The sequence below is a fragment of the Salvelinus namaycush genome, chromosome 10 (genome assembly GCF_016432855.1).
Source record: "Salvelinus namaycush isolate Seneca chromosome 10, SaNama_1.0, whole genome shotgun sequence".
Taxonomy (NCBI): domain Eukaryota; kingdom Metazoa; phylum Chordata; class Actinopteri; order Salmoniformes; family Salmonidae; genus Salvelinus; species Salvelinus namaycush.
This window is the reverse complement of record NC_052316.1, coordinates 12,838,960-12,854,036: the sequence shown is the minus strand read 5'-3', so window position 1 is coordinate 12,854,036 and position 15,077 is coordinate 12,838,960. Positions and strand designations below refer to the sequence as shown.

General features: G+C 42.6%; 2 protein-coding genes across 2 annotated transcripts in view; both read right to left on the bottom strand.

Moving 5' to 3' along the window:
* Positions 1-5,150: 5,150 nt before the first annotated feature.
* LOC120054697 (NADH dehydrogenase [ubiquinone] 1 alpha subcomplex subunit 7-like) lies at positions 5,151-8,028 on the bottom strand. Its single transcript, XM_039002238.1, has 4 exons — positions 7,897-8,028; positions 7,597-7,646; positions 7,293-7,427; positions 5,151-5,370 (listed from the first exon to the last, which is right to left on the bottom strand). The coding sequence occupies exons 1-4, from the start codon at positions 7,945-7,947 to the stop codon at positions 5,280-5,282; spliced, it is 327 nt and encodes a 108-aa protein (XP_038858166.1). The 5' UTR covers positions 7,948-8,028; the 3' UTR covers positions 5,151-5,279.
* A 751-nt stretch (positions 8,029-8,779) lies between these two features.
* Positions 8,780-15,077, bottom strand: part of LOC120054696 (KN motif and ankyrin repeat domain-containing protein 3-like) — a 26,593-nt gene continuing 20,295 nt past the window's right edge. The window contains exons 4-12 of the mRNA XM_039002237.1: positions 14,414-15,077; positions 12,660-12,762; positions 12,299-12,523; positions 11,744-11,831; positions 11,133-11,352; positions 10,768-10,910; positions 10,466-10,666; positions 9,336-9,434; positions 8,780-9,006 (exon numbers count right to left, since the gene is read on the bottom strand). The exon at positions 14,414-15,077 is cut by the window's right edge and continues 1,211 nt beyond it. Of these exons, the coding sequence (XP_038858165.1) occupies positions 8,947-9,006; positions 9,336-9,434; positions 10,466-10,666; positions 10,768-10,910; positions 11,133-11,352; positions 11,744-11,831; positions 12,299-12,523; positions 12,660-12,762; positions 14,414-15,077 (1,803 nt within the window). The 3' untranslated portion in view covers positions 8,780-8,946. The remainder of the gene's footprint in view (positions 9,007-9,335; positions 9,435-10,465; positions 10,667-10,767; positions 10,911-11,132; positions 11,353-11,743; positions 11,832-12,298; positions 12,524-12,659; positions 12,763-14,413) is intronic.

Here is a 15,077-nt window from a genome sequence, read left to right as displayed (position 1 = left end):
TCTAGAGGGGTACTTACTTGTAATTAATGTGTACTTACAACCTTGCCCTCATTTTAAGGCTTATGGAAGTGCCATCCAAGTGGGAGGATAAACACACCACAGAGTACATGTAATATCTACGTAAGTACAATGTAATTACTAGGTATTACACAGGATTTACCTATTTAAAATGAAGTGTAACTTGAGGTGTACTTACTTGTGTATCTACAAAGTACATGACCTATTCTGACAATCTAATCGTCAGCTTCCGAAAGCGCCATCCAAGTGAGAAAATAAAGACAGTGATACTCCACACAGTACATATCTGTAATATCTGCATAAATACAAGGTTGTTGCTAGTTGTTACACAGGATTTAGCTACAGTATTTAAAGTGAAGTGTAACTTTAATTATTACCTATGAGCAATATCTATATAAATACTTATTACTCATTACCAAGTGAAAATACCTAGAAACAAAATATGAGGTTCTACTTTAATCAATTTGATTGCAGCCTTACATTTTACAAAATAATAAGGATTTTTAATGTTGGGTTAATAATTTGATGAATTACATTAAACATAGATGGGCCTACTCACTAACAAACATAACTTCTTGTGGTGACTCAAATCTGTAGCCAAGAGTATGGTGAGTTGCCTAAAATAGCTAGCTAATTTTGAAAAATAGGATAGTCTTTTTCTTCCCTTTTTAACAATGGAAAATGACAACTCTGTCTCCATCAGTTTCTTTCTTGTATGCATTTTCCCATCCTGGAGTCTGAGACCTTGTGGGAGTCTGGAGGAGAAGAATGTATTACAATTTAGCATAAACACTCTACATTAGTTATCATAATTTCTATAGTTTAGACATATAGCTAGTTAGGCCTACTGTAGCTAACTACCTAGCTAGTTATTGTCTTATCCAGCTAGAATTGACAGTGCTTGTTGACACAAGAACACTATATATGGACACCCCTTCAAATTAGTGGATTGGGCTATTTCAGCCACACCCTTTGTGTATAAAATCGAGCACACCGCCATTCAATCTCCATAGACAAACATTGTCAGTAAAATGACCGTACTGAAGAGCTCAGTGACTTTCAACGTGGCACCGTCAAAGGAAGCCACCTTTCCAACAAATCAGTTGGTCAAATGTCTGCCCTGCTAGAGAACGCTACCTGCCCAAATGCACAGTGCCAACTGTAAAGTTTGGCGGAGGAGGAATAATGGTCTGGGGTTGTTATTCATGGTTTGAACTTGGCCCCTTAGTTCCACTGAAGGGAAATCTTAACGTTACAGCATACGATGACATTTAGATGATTCTGTGCTTCCAACTTTGTGGCAACAGTTTGGGGAAGCCCGTTCCTGTTTCAGCATGACAATACCCCCGTGCGCAAAGCGAGGTCTATACAGAAATGGTTAGTAGAGATCGGTGTGGAAGAACTTGACTGGCTTGCACAAAGCCCCATCGAACACCTTTGGGATGAATTGAAATGCCGACTGCGAGCCAGGTCTGATTATCCAACATCAGTGCCCGACCTCACTAATACTCTTGTGGCTGAATGGAAGCAAGTCCCTGCAGTAATGTTCAAACATCTAGTGGAAAGCCTTCCCAGAAGAGTGGAGGCTGTTATTACAGCAAAGGGAGGACCAACTCCATATTCATGCTCATGCTTTAGGAATGAGATGTTCGATGAGCAGGTGTCCACATACTTTTGGTCATGTAGTGTAGCTAGCGTTAACCTCCTTGGGGTATGGATAACCTGAAAACAAGGTTCAGCGAGTAGACATAGCATATTTCAAATCAAATTTTATTTGTCACATTTCACCTTACAGTGAAATACTTATTTACAAGTCCTTAACCAACAATGCTTTCAGGAGTTAAGAAAATAACAAAAAATAAGTGTTAGGTAAATAATAGCTAAGTAAAAAATTGAAAATAAAAGTAAGAAATAATTAAACAGCAGCAGTAAAATAATAAGCAAGGCTATATACAGGGGGTACCGGTACAGAGTCAATGTGCAGGGGCACCGGTTAGTTGAGGTAATTTAGTTAATATGTACATGTAGGTAGAGTTAAAGTGACTATGCATGCGCTCGATGGTGCAGCTGTAGAACATTTTGAGGATCTGAGAACCCATGCCAAATATTTTCAGTCTCCTGAGGGGAAATAGGTTTTGTCGTGCCCTCTTCACGACTGTCTTAGTGTGTTTGGACCAATCCAAAATTAAATCTAGAATCGGCTTCCTATTTCGCAACAAAGCATCCTTCACTCATGCTGCCAAACATACCCTCGTAAAACTGACTATCCTTCCAATCCTTGACTTCGGCGATGTCATTTACAAAATAGCCTCCAACACTCTACTCAGAAAATTGGATGCAGTCTATCACAGTGCCATCCGTTTTGTCACCAAAGCCCCATATCCTACCCACCACTGCGATCTGTATGCTCTCGTTGACTGGCCCTCGCTTCATATTCGTCGCCAAACCCACTGGCTCCAGGTCATCTATAAGTCTTTTCTAGGTAAAGCCACTCCTTATCTCAGCTCACTGGTCACCATAGCAGCACCCACCAGTAGCACACGCTCCAGCAGATATATTTCACTGGTCACCCCCAATGTCAATTCCTCCTTTGGCTGCCTTTCCTTCCAGTTCTCTGCTGCCAGTGACTGGAACGAATTGCAAAAATCAGTGAAGCTGGAGACTCATATCTCCCTCACTAACTTTAAGCATCAGCTATCAGATCAGCTTACAGATCATTGCACCTGTACATAGCCCATCCAACTACCTCATCCCCATATTGTTATTTATTTTATTTATATTTATTTGCTCCTTTGCACCCCAGTATCTCTACTTGCACATTCATCTTCTGCACATATATCACTCCAGTGTTTATTTGCTAAATTGTAATTATTTTGCCACTACGGCCTATTTATTGTCTTACCTCCCTAATCTTACTTCATTTGCACACACTGTATATAGACTTTTCTATTGTGTTATTGACTGTACGTTTGTTTATTCCATGTGTAACTCTGTGTTGTTGTTTGTGTCGCACTGCTTTGCTTTATCTTGGCCAGGTCGCAGTTGTAAATGAGAACTTGTTCTCAACTGGCTTAACTGGTTAAATAAAGGTGAAATAAAAAAATGAAATAAAAAATGATAGTTTGTTGGTGATGTGGACACCAAGGAACTTGAAGCTCTCAACCTGTTCCACTACAGCCCCGTCGATGAGAATGGAGGCATGCTCGGTCCTCCTTTCCCTGTAGTCCACAATCATCTATTTTGTCTTGATCACGTTGAGGGAGAGGTTGTTCTGGCACCACACGACCATGTCTCTGACCTCCTCCCTATAGGCTAGCTCATCATTTGCCAGCTTTAGGTAGCTAGCTAGCTAGTTAAGGTTAGACATCTAGCGTGCTAACTATTCTCCAAAAACTCATATTGCATGGAAAGCTTATTATGTAGATGGTAACTAGCTAGGTAGCTAGCCTAGTTGGTAGGCCTAACAAAAACACCAGCTAACATTTGCTAGCTAGCTAGCTAACGAACACTAGGCTGGCTAGCTAGCTAACCAACACTAGGCTAGCTAACTACCTATGCTAAAACTTCCAGCAGAATTCATGATTCCAAAAAAGAAAAACAATTGTATGTAAGTCGTACTTTCTCTATCCTATGCTGACGTATTTGACCTACAACACTTTTTCTTTCAAGGCAATCTTTTATGGATTTTGCACGTCATCGTTACTTCGAGCGTATTGTGTAGATGTGGAGATCTTGACATGATGCCTTAATTCCTTGGATAAATAAATAATTGCACCAAAGCATCCCATCCAAAAGTGAGAATGTTCCTCAACAGTGAAACCCTTGCAAGGTTACATGATGGAAGAGTTTGTCTTATGACCATTTTAAGTGCATTTATCAACCATTATTCAACCAAGCTTAATGGGCTTACAATTTCACAAGCACGAATGACTCACAATTTTGACCATAACTGCTTATTAATGTGTATAAACATGTTTCATTGATGGTTAAAGTAATTGACCCATTGTCAAATGCATTGTTAAATGATTGAACAATTTAAAGTATTTTTTTTAATGTGAACTGTTTGTGCCATTGGGCCTGGGCATCAGACTCCAGCTATTTATTGCAGATGTGTCAATGAGGTGGTCGGTTTTCAATTGGCTAACACCTATTACGTGGTTTGTGCAGGCTGAAATATCGTGTGTTGTGATGCTGACACTAACTTGTAACAAGCATGGTAACACGCGTTTGTTATTACACCCTTGGTTCAGCGGGGTTGGGTTAAATGCGGAAGACACATTTCAGTTGAATACATTGTTGGAACACTGACATTTAAATAAATGGGGTTTCTGTGAAAAGTTGGGCATGTCTGACATGAAAAATGCATTTAAGGGAAAAGGATCCACAGACACAGAGGCTGATTATCTACAATGCTGGCTGCCATGGTTAACACAAACACAGGACATTGGATGCTAACTGAATTGACTCAGAAAGTAACACATAGGCCTATAGTATCACAGCGAGGTCAAACGTGTGTGTGTGTGTGTGTTTGTTAGATTATCCCGTGTCCACAGCAACACTTGATTATTCTCTACCCCCAGTGCATGTGGTGTTCTATGGTTAAAGGCTTTCGCATGCTTTCGCATGAGGAAACGAAATATGAAAATTAAGCATTGCATTCTACATCTGCATTGCTTGCTGTTTGGGGTTTTGGGCTGGGTTTCTATAGAAGCACTTTGTGATGGCCATCCCAAGTGGCGCAGTGGTCTAAGGCACTGCATCTCAGTGCTAGCTGTGCCACTAGAGATTCTGGGTTCGAATCCAGGCTCTGTCACAGCTGGCCGCGACCAGGAGACCCATGGGGCGGCGCACAATTGGCCCAGCGTCGTCCGGGTTAGGGGAGGGTTTGGCCGGCAGGGATGGCCTTGTCCTCTCTCGCGCTAGCGACTACTGTAGCGGGCGGTCACCAGGTGCACAATGTTTCCTCCGACACATTGGTGCAGCTGGCTTCCAGGTTAAGTGGGCATTGTGTCAAGAAGCAGTGCGGCTTGGTTGATGGAACTACTTTGGGGATATTAATCAGGTACCCAAAACTATGATTGACTGGCAAACAAAATATGCTAATTACATGAATAATTGGTAACCACAAAACATTTCTTCAAACATTAGATAATTTATTAACACTTAGATATTTTACAGGTTTTGAACAATAGGAAGAGCAACATTGTGCTCTGCTGTCAGGCCTAAAGTAAGTCAGGAGAAAAATGATTTGTTGATGTTGTTCAGAGGTATGGCTGGTCTGTAGACAGCGTAAGCTCCCTGGGAACATTACCAGGTGTGACAGGACGCTTTGCTGGCACCTCCAGAGCTTGGCTGTAAGAAAAAGCATAAGTTGGTATATTATTTAGAAGATGGTAAAATCAATATGTTGCAGCCCTCACAAAACAAATACACGCCAAACCAGTAAAAAAATAAAAATACGTTAATTAAAATCAACGCAATTAATTAATTTTAAAAGCTTTTATGAAAATCTATATAAAATCTGAATTAAACAATTGGACTGATCCTACAGCCTTCTTGGACTCAACCACCCCGAAGCAATTATCAGCAGACAAAAAAAATAAAATACCAGGAGAGAGAAAGAGAGAGAGCTGAGCCACATACTTCTAAAATAACATTACAGGACTGCGATTGAGTTCGGGACCAGTTCTTGCGGTAGAGGGTGGAAGTCGGGCAGAAAGGTAGAGGGCGTGGGCGGGTGCGAATGGGCGGGATGAAAAAAAAAAAAATCAGTCCCACGCAGACCTCTACTGGGCATACACTACACAAAAAATCTAAAATCTTCTAAAATCTAAAGCGATAATCCACTCAAAACCAGAAATTCTTATGATTTCCATAGTTATATAATGCAAATATGTGAGAACAATATGTTGTGTTTGTGTGCATTTCGTTGTTATAATAATGTAGGAAGCAACATGTGAAGATTATGGAAATATTTGAGCTCAAGTCGACGACAAAACCCACAATGCAAAGCTCTCTATAGACAGACATAGCTAGCTAGAACACCAAGCTGCCTACAGACACTTGGAGCTTCAACCTTGCCAAATATATTTCACGGACACGATTACCTGATTTCAGACGGACCACTTAAAAAAATGTCACCATGACCTAACCTCTATTTTACCCACAGATGGAACATAGAAATCATCAATTTGGTGAAAGCCTATTTCTGGGGGTAGATTATGCCTTTAACAACTTGGACGTGCTCACATTTCCAGATTTCCTTGTCCCAAATCTTTCATTCCGTCCATCCTCAACCCCAGTGCTCACATTACAAGACCATTCCCTAGTTGGTCCCGCCCTGCGTTTCTCTGTTGTCGTAGGGGGGAAAATGCTGACAAACAGCTAGCTGCTTAACTAGTGTGCACAGTATTTATGAGCAGAAACATAAAAAAAGAGACGGAGGGGCAGAATATGGACCCGCAAATGGTTGGGCAGATGTGGACAATATGAACGTTCTATTCTACAGTGGGAATTGGAGGTAATATAAAACTTTCAATATTGAAAAGGCAGCTGCATCCTCTCCACAGCTCCACCAATGTGTCTACGGTCACCTCGATCCACACGGTGCTTGTTGTTGTTGCTTTCCTCAATATTGTTTTGGTCTCACATGCTAAGTGCTCAATGACTATTGGCAGTAGTCCTTGCCCAAGCACTGCTCATACTACAAGATGCACAACCAAAATTTCACAAAATTATCAAGACACCGGACTGGGGTCTGGAGAACGGAACAGCCATCATCAGTGCGTCCTTGACACGCTTAAACTACATAAGTCCCGATGTACTGATCCTAGCCCAAGTTCATAGGATTTCACCTCAAATGTTGAGAAAAGTTTTTTCTTTTGTTGACACAACTATAATGGCCAACTCAAGGAGTTGGTCTGATGGGTTTACTCTCATCTGCCTCCCCACTTGCTTGTGGGAACAATAGAGGAAAGGCCCCTTGTCCCATCATAACTGGACCACCTATTGAGATGTGCCTTTTGTTAAGTAAATCAAATGAAAAAGAGACTGGATTGTGTCTAAGAACATGAACTGGCAGAGGTTTCAAAGTACCATGGCAATAGGAGGGACAGGAGGCAGACCAAGGGCAGCCACCTGAGGACAAACAATAAAGCAGTCATATACACTCTCAACCTCCACCCGACTAGCCAGAGGAGGATGGAATCCCAAAACTTAACGCACTGCCATAGCCTTTAAGCCAGAGACTCTGTCAGACTTTATGTCCCACTCACCCAGCAGCGAGGGCCTTTTGACTGGACATCACGACGGTGGCTGGTGCAGACTCTCTACGCCCATCTCTGCCATTATAGTAATTGAAGGCAAACTTGTGACTGGGACCAACTGGAAGTTTGGGGGGTGGTTGGGTCCTGCACAAAAGATTGAAACTAAGATTGTGGAATTTACAAAGTGTAGGCCTATTCCTTCTATATATAGAGTACAAACACCATCCGTACTTGTCATGCAAAACCTGCAGAAAACTTCCTAAATGGATTCTTAGTTAGCAAACATTCAAGACATGAATGACTTGCCACTTACCTCTTCGCAATCTCACCGTAGCGCAACTGGAGCTTTGCTTGCAGATCATGCTGTGTACATTTGATCAGGTGAATTAAAAGTAACAACTTGTTTTTCAAAGAGTCTTATATTGTTAACATGCAATGTTCGTTAACCAACTAAGGTAGCTAACAAGCTAGATAACGTCGTTAGCAAGCTCGACAGGCTTTAATAAACTATTCAAACGTGTAACGTTAGGGACCTACAAATAAGTTAGCTAACGTTACATTAATAACAAATTGCACCAAATACACAATGTGAAGAGATAACGTTATGGCTTACCCCGGATAAAATATTTCTGAGCCTTTGGATAATTTTTGTAGCAGTCGCCATTGTCAAGGGCAGAATACTTCTTATTTTTCTTGTCACGACAGGCAGTCCATGTTAGATTACTGACACCTACCGTTCTGGAGTGATACATCAAGTACCGGTTTGTGAAATCGGGACACTCTTTTCATGCCACTTAGATACAGATATTACCGGAAGTGATTTTCGTAGCAGGCTAGGGGAGCATTTCCGCTAACAATAAGCCTTTTCTCAACCTTAACCTCAGTCTCCTAACCTGCTAAGAAAAAGTAACTTCCGGTCGTAGCTGTGTCGAAGTGGCATGAAAAGAGTGTTTCTCATGTGAAATCAGAATGTGCTACCATAGAGCTATACTGCTAACAAGTTACATACACATTGTATTATCTGTGTGCTAGCTGTTACCTATTAAACAATGTCATCTTATTACATTAATTTGCATTAAAAGTTGGCTTGATAATGTCTGACAGGATGGTTATTGCTTGAAATACTATTCAAACAAAAGCTCACCTTTATAGCTTGATCATGTTTGACATTAGAATATATGCTACGCATCATAACATGAACCTTAAAAAAAAACGTTTAAAGTCATCTGGACCTCTTCTGCTAAGTACAGTGTCACATGTTATGTAAATATGTTTATTTTTTTACATAAATCAATACATGAATATACAAGGCATAGACAGTTAGTGCAGAGTTGAAAGACGTTGGCATGAAGATTGAGAAGGTAGTTAAAGAGTGAGGGGAACTAAACCTCAACACAGTAAATGAGTGCAAATAAATGTGAGGTCCGCTTTACTGTATCATAGAAAACTAAATGCTGCAGACCTTGAATTAGAAATGTTGCAAATGCAGATTAGTATCGTATATAGTAATGACATTTATGGAAAAATAACAATCTTATATTAACAATACAAATGAATAACGTATGCCATGATATAAATACATATATAGACAGCGGCAGTATTCCAGTGGAGCTTTTTCAACACTTATGTCCAGTTATGTTTGTTTTTCCATCTTGGTGGCCAATCACTCCGCAGCAGACCATGTCTTTTGAGGACTAGTGGGGCTTCGAGACTTGTTTGTCCCCTGAAAGAAATATACCAATGTTTTCAGAGTGATAGTAGTAAAACAGGGCAAAAACTACAATATACAGTAAAAATACATAGAGCTGTAAAGAATATGCTCTAGGGGTCACTACTGCTACACATGCCAAGACAAGATCTTTCAACTAGGCCAACATACCACACCCAAACATTGGAGTGTAGCCGAGGCGATAATATGACACACTTGAAATTGCGCATGATACGGATATGTTGTGAGTGTGACCTATACTGGATTCAAGGCCAAACTGGCTGTTTGTCATATAAAAACCAGGCAGGTCCCTCGGCCTCAAGACCAGCGTCTGGGGAACTCACAGCTGCCTGGGCTTTGGTGTAGTTCATGTGGGCGTAGAGCAGCACAGCTGTGTCATTGTGAGAGGCCTCCAGGGCGATGGAAAGCGCATTACTGCCGTCCTAGAGAGGGAGGAAGACAAAAGGGACAGCAGGCTTTGCTATAAACCCTCTGAGGTGGGACACAAATAAGATTCCTGCCCATTCACAGCCTCATCACACAGTTTAGAAAGAATAAGAAGCTATATGCCATTCATAAAATATAGAACTGTGTCTTTACTGTATACAGTCAAGGTGAGGCGTGGGCTATCTTACACTGCGAGGGCCGGTGTGGGTACAGGCTTTTCTTCCAGGCAGCCAAGCAACACACCAACTAAATCGTAGTTTATCAATTTTGATTGGATTAAAATCGGGTAGATTAATCGGTTGTGTTCCGGGTTGGCTGAAATAAAACGTTGCACCCACAGTGGCCCTTAAGGTTGCCCACCCCTGGTCTAGGTCTTCAAACCAGCAAAGGGTTAACCCACATCTCTGTCTGCCTCACAATCCTGAAGAATTAGCTGTATCCAATTGTCACAAGGTTGAAAAAAACATGTTCCTAAATACTTTCCCAGCCCCTCTCAGTCTAGCTGCATCTTACTGAAACTCAATCCATGTGCTGCATGCCTAACTCATTTTGCCCCAGATGTGCTCTCTTAGATATATCAGTCTGGACTGGAGGTTCAAACTAGTCTGAGAAAAATCCACTGTAAAGTCATACTGTAGAAAAACACGGGTGTACAGATTATAAAAATATTGTCTTATTGCTAATTATTGCTAAAAATTAGCGTTGATTAAAAAAAGAAACAAGGATTTATAAAATAAATGTAATATGTTTTTGTATTCACTTCTTTGCTGCGTCGCAATAATCTAGTGGCTTCCTCCCCTGCTCTCCTCTCCATCTGCAGCACTGATGTTAAGACAGGACATATAAAACAATATGGCAAAAGCCTATCAGAGTACTTGCTTTGACCTGCCTAGTTCTTTCAGTTCAGCGTGAAATGGAAAAGAGGTAGAAGATGAGGAAAGTGGACAGAAAGAGGAAGCCAGGTAAGCGTGTAAAGACACACTGAGTGTACAGGGTAAACAGCCAGACAGACAGTAAAGGAACTCACATTGTCCACGATGGAGATGTCACAGCCCGGCTGATCCAGGAGCAGCGAGACAATCTCGGCGCGGCCATGCTCGCTGGCGCACATGAGCGCCGTGGAGCCCTCGTCATCCTTCACGTTCACTTCAGCCCCGCAGTCCAGCAGCGCCCGCACCATCTCCTGCCGTCCATGGCTAACAGCTAACATCAGCGCTGTCTGGCCAGCCTAAACACAATGTAGCCCAGTTAGCATGGTGTTAGCGACAACACAAGCGGCATAGACTGAGGGGGATAGACTGGATTTTATGTGATTTGAGAAGGACTTGCCTGGCTGGCCTTGGCGTTGACGTTGCCCTGACTGAAGAGCTTCCTGACCACCACCATGTCATCCTCCTCTTTCACAGATGAGAGGGCCGCCAGCATGATAGCAGTGTAGCCTGCCTTGTTCTGCTTATCTACACAACACATGCCTGCACAGAGCACACCCACCCCATGGTGAAACCCCGGGGCATGGAAACTTCCTGACGATAAGTACATGGCATAACTAATGTGATTTTATGCCTGTAGTTAAACCATGAATACCAAACTTCTGAAGATGCATTATGATCATCAGGATCTTTTCACTAAGGTCATAAGCCCTGACCCTAACACAACTTCCCCGAGATAAGTGAACACTCCTCACTCCAACTAACCTGTGTCCAGTAGTAGCCCCACCACTGTGAAATTGGAGTGGGAGACGCTGTAGTGCAAGGCCGTGTTACCATTGCCATCAGTCATGTTGATGACGTGGGCCAGCAGGGCAGAGGAGACCTCAGTGAAGGCCATCAGGTAGTCTGAGACACGGGGCGGCTGGGCCATCTTTGCACTAGAGATGCGGAACCATTCCAGCTGCACAGTATGAGTGCTGGAGAGCTACAGTACAAGACAAAGGGGTATGGAGGAAGGATGTGGGATAAGATCACTGATGGAATACAGCTACATAAAGGTTATCATACTAATATGATTATAAACACTTGGAACATCAGGAAGACATTTCATAACCATGCAGAAGTCTTGGTGATGTATTCAATGTTTATAATCGTATTTAGTTTGGCATGAATTGGACTAAGGAGACTATGTCCTCGCAACCACTTCTTCAAGTTATGGAACTTCAAAACACACTTGAGAGATTGTGTGTGGATTGAAAAAAAAAAACCAGGGTATTTGTTTCCAAAAATCAGGTATGAGCTAATTTTGAAAAGGAAACTCAAGATTTCTAGGATATAATAAAACAGAGGAATTAAAGAGGCATGCTGAAACCTACCACTTCTTTACTCTTCAGTGGTTTGACATCATTCAGGTGGTTCTTCAGAATGAGAGAAGCCTCATGCATTTTTGCACTCAGCTCAAATCTATGACAAGGGATTACTGCAATTAGACATGGAAGTTATCTATGGTAGTGACCGACTGGGATCTAACACTTGTGCAATGTAAAATGAGACTCCTATATAACGTATTCAACTACTTTTTGTGCAAACATCTTGGCTATAATTCCATGTCAATAATATACACATGCATAGCTTCACAGATGATAATGTTGCGAAATTACTTTGGTTGCTGCGGTAATTTAATGGTTTGATATGCTAATTCAGACCTGATTTGCTACCATTACACCCTTAGTATTTGCGCTAACTTGAGCAAATTCAGGGCACCTAAAGGCTACAAACCAAAATAGAAGATCCAAATTTTACTACCAACATACTTCTTTCAAGGAAAGCAAACTTTCAAAAAAATTCTGAAAATTCTGTTGACTATCCCTGTAAAATTGTTATCTGCCAACAATGACAGTTCTATGAGCTATAGTTGTAATCAAGCATACTTCTCTTTCACTGCATCTGGACTGTCCTCAGTGGCTTCAGTCCCTGCTGCTAAGGCCATATCATCACTATCGGTGTCATCCATATTAATGTTCCTCTCTTCATCGGAGGTCTCCTCCAGAGCTGCCTCTCCATCTTCGCCATCACTACTGTCCGAGCAATCATCCACTTCACTGTCGCCCGAGGAACTCCCCTCTTCCTCCTCTTCACTAGATGTCGACTCATATCTGAACAGAAGTACCTGTCTAGTTAGTTATCTTTAACATTGGTCATCCTTTTCTTCTAATATTCCCTGTGTATTATCAGTGTGATGGTAATATGTGCAGATTTTTGCTCATTCAATGATGACAAAGCACCACTTACCCCCCGTTGAGAATGCCAACAAACTGCAAGCTCTTCTTGCCGCTGCTACGTGATTCACCGGAACTACTCCCATCCTTCTTCTTCATGATGGACTTCAGCATACCTGTGGCCACAACGGACTCAGTGAGTGACTCAACCAATATGCTACTACATTGAATTCTACAGTGCCTTTGGAAAGTATTCTGACCCCTTGACTTTATCCACATTTTGTTAGGTTACAGCATAATTCTAAAATCTATTAAATTATAACTTCAATCTACACATAATACCCCATGATGACAAAGCAAAAAACTGTTTTTTTTCTCATTTCTAATTTAAAAAAAACAGAAATGACACATTTACATAAGTATTCAGACCCTTTACTCCGTACCCTTGGCAGCATTTACAGCCTCGAGTCTTCTTGGGTATTTTGCTACAAGCTTGGCACATCTATTTGGGGAGTTTCTCCCATTCTTCTCTGCAGTTCCTCAAGCTCTGTCAGGTTGGATGGGGAGCGTTGCTGCACAGCTATTTTCAGGTCTCTCCAGAGATGTTCAAATCGGGTTCAAGTCCGGGCTCTGGCTGGGCCACAAGATTATTCAGAGACTTCTCCCGAAGCAACTGCTGCGTTGTCTTGGCTGTGTGCTCAGGGTCGTTGTCCTGTTGGAAGGTGAACCTTCACCACAGTCTGAGGTCCTGAGTGCTCTGAAGCAGGTTTTCATCAAGGAGCTCTCTGTACTTCTGTTCATCTTTCCCTCGATCCTGACAAGTCTCCCAGTCCCTGCTGCAGAAAAACACCCCCACAGCATGATGCTGCCACCTCCATGCTTCACCGTAGGGATGGTGCCAGGTTTCCTCCAGACATGACGCTTGGCATTCAAGACAAAGAGTTCAATCTTGGTTTCATCACACCAGAGAATCTGCTTTCTCATGGTCTGAGAGTCTTTAGGGGCCTTTTGGCAAACTCCGTCTGGCCACTCTACCATAAAAGTCTGATTGGTGGAGTGCTGCAGAGATGTTTGTCCTTCTGGAAGGTTCTCCCATCTCCACAGAAGAACTCTAGAGCTCTGTCAGAGTGACCATCTGGTTCTTGGTCACCTCCCTGACCAAGGCCCTTCTCCCCCAATTGCTCACTTTGGCCAGGTGACCAGCTCTAGGAAGAGTCTTGGTGGTTCCAAACTTCTTCGATTTAGAATGATGGAGGCCACTGTCTTCTTGGGGACCTTCAATGCTGCAGAAATGTGTTGGTCCCCTTCCCCAGATCTCTGCCTCGACACAATCTTGTCTCGGAGCTCTACAGACAATTCCTTCGACCTCATGGCTTGGTTTTTGCTCTGACATGCACTGTCAACTGTGAGACCTTATATAGACAGGTGTGTGCCTTTCTAAATCATGTCTAATCAATTGCATTTGCCATAGGTGGACTCCAGTCAAGTTGTAGAAACATCAAGGATGGATGATCAATGGAAACAGGATGCACCTGAGCTCAATTTCGTGTGTCATAGCAAAGGATCTTAATACTTATGTAACATTTCAAAAAACCTGTTTTCACTTTGTCATTATGGGGTATTGTGTGTAGATTGCTGAGGATTTTTATTAATTTAACACATTTTAGAATAAGGCTGTAACGTAACAAAATGTGGAAAAAGTCAAAGGGTTCTAAACTTTCCGAAGGCACTGTATATTAATTTTACACCTGCTTTATTAGTGTGGGGGAATCATTTATCTTCTATATGAAGAACTATTGTATAAGAATAAATACACTTGGCACTCACTTTCAACCATTGTTGGAGTTGTGGGTGTCCTGGGCGCCGTTTCCTCCTCTTTCCCTCCCGTTCCTTCGGCTAAACTGACCGTCTCCTCGCCAGGGGTGACCTTGTACTCCGCAATGGTCATCTGTCTCTTCTTCAGCGCAGTGACTGGAGCTTTCTGCTCTATAGTCTCATCCTCGTACAGATTCTCCCATTGACTTCCAGTGCTGACCAGTGCTACTGGGGTTGGTTCCTCTTCTGCAGGGCTCTCCACAGAGTCAGTCTGAGTGCTCTGGTCGTAATGTACGGCTCTCAAATCCTCACCTACACAAGCGTCAACCACCTCAGGACAACAGGAGACTGCGACATGCTGTGAAGCTGGCGTGGATGTTGTAGAGGCTTCGGTCCCCACTTGGGCATGGGCTGAGTCTGGTTTGGCAAGGACCGCCTTCTCGGACGTTGCTTTGGATTTCCTCTCATCCTCCTGGGCTTTGAGCACCGCCAGGTCCTCGTCAGCCTGGCCGAGTCGCCCCTCCAGAGCCAAGATGGACTCCTGCTGGAACTTGATGGTGTCCTGTAGGGTGTCAATCTCCCTCTGGGCCTCACTGCTCAGCCCCAGCTGGGATTCCATCACCCAAACCGAGGCCTCCTCTGTCTCCACCCCAGCCTGCACCCACTCCTCACGGAA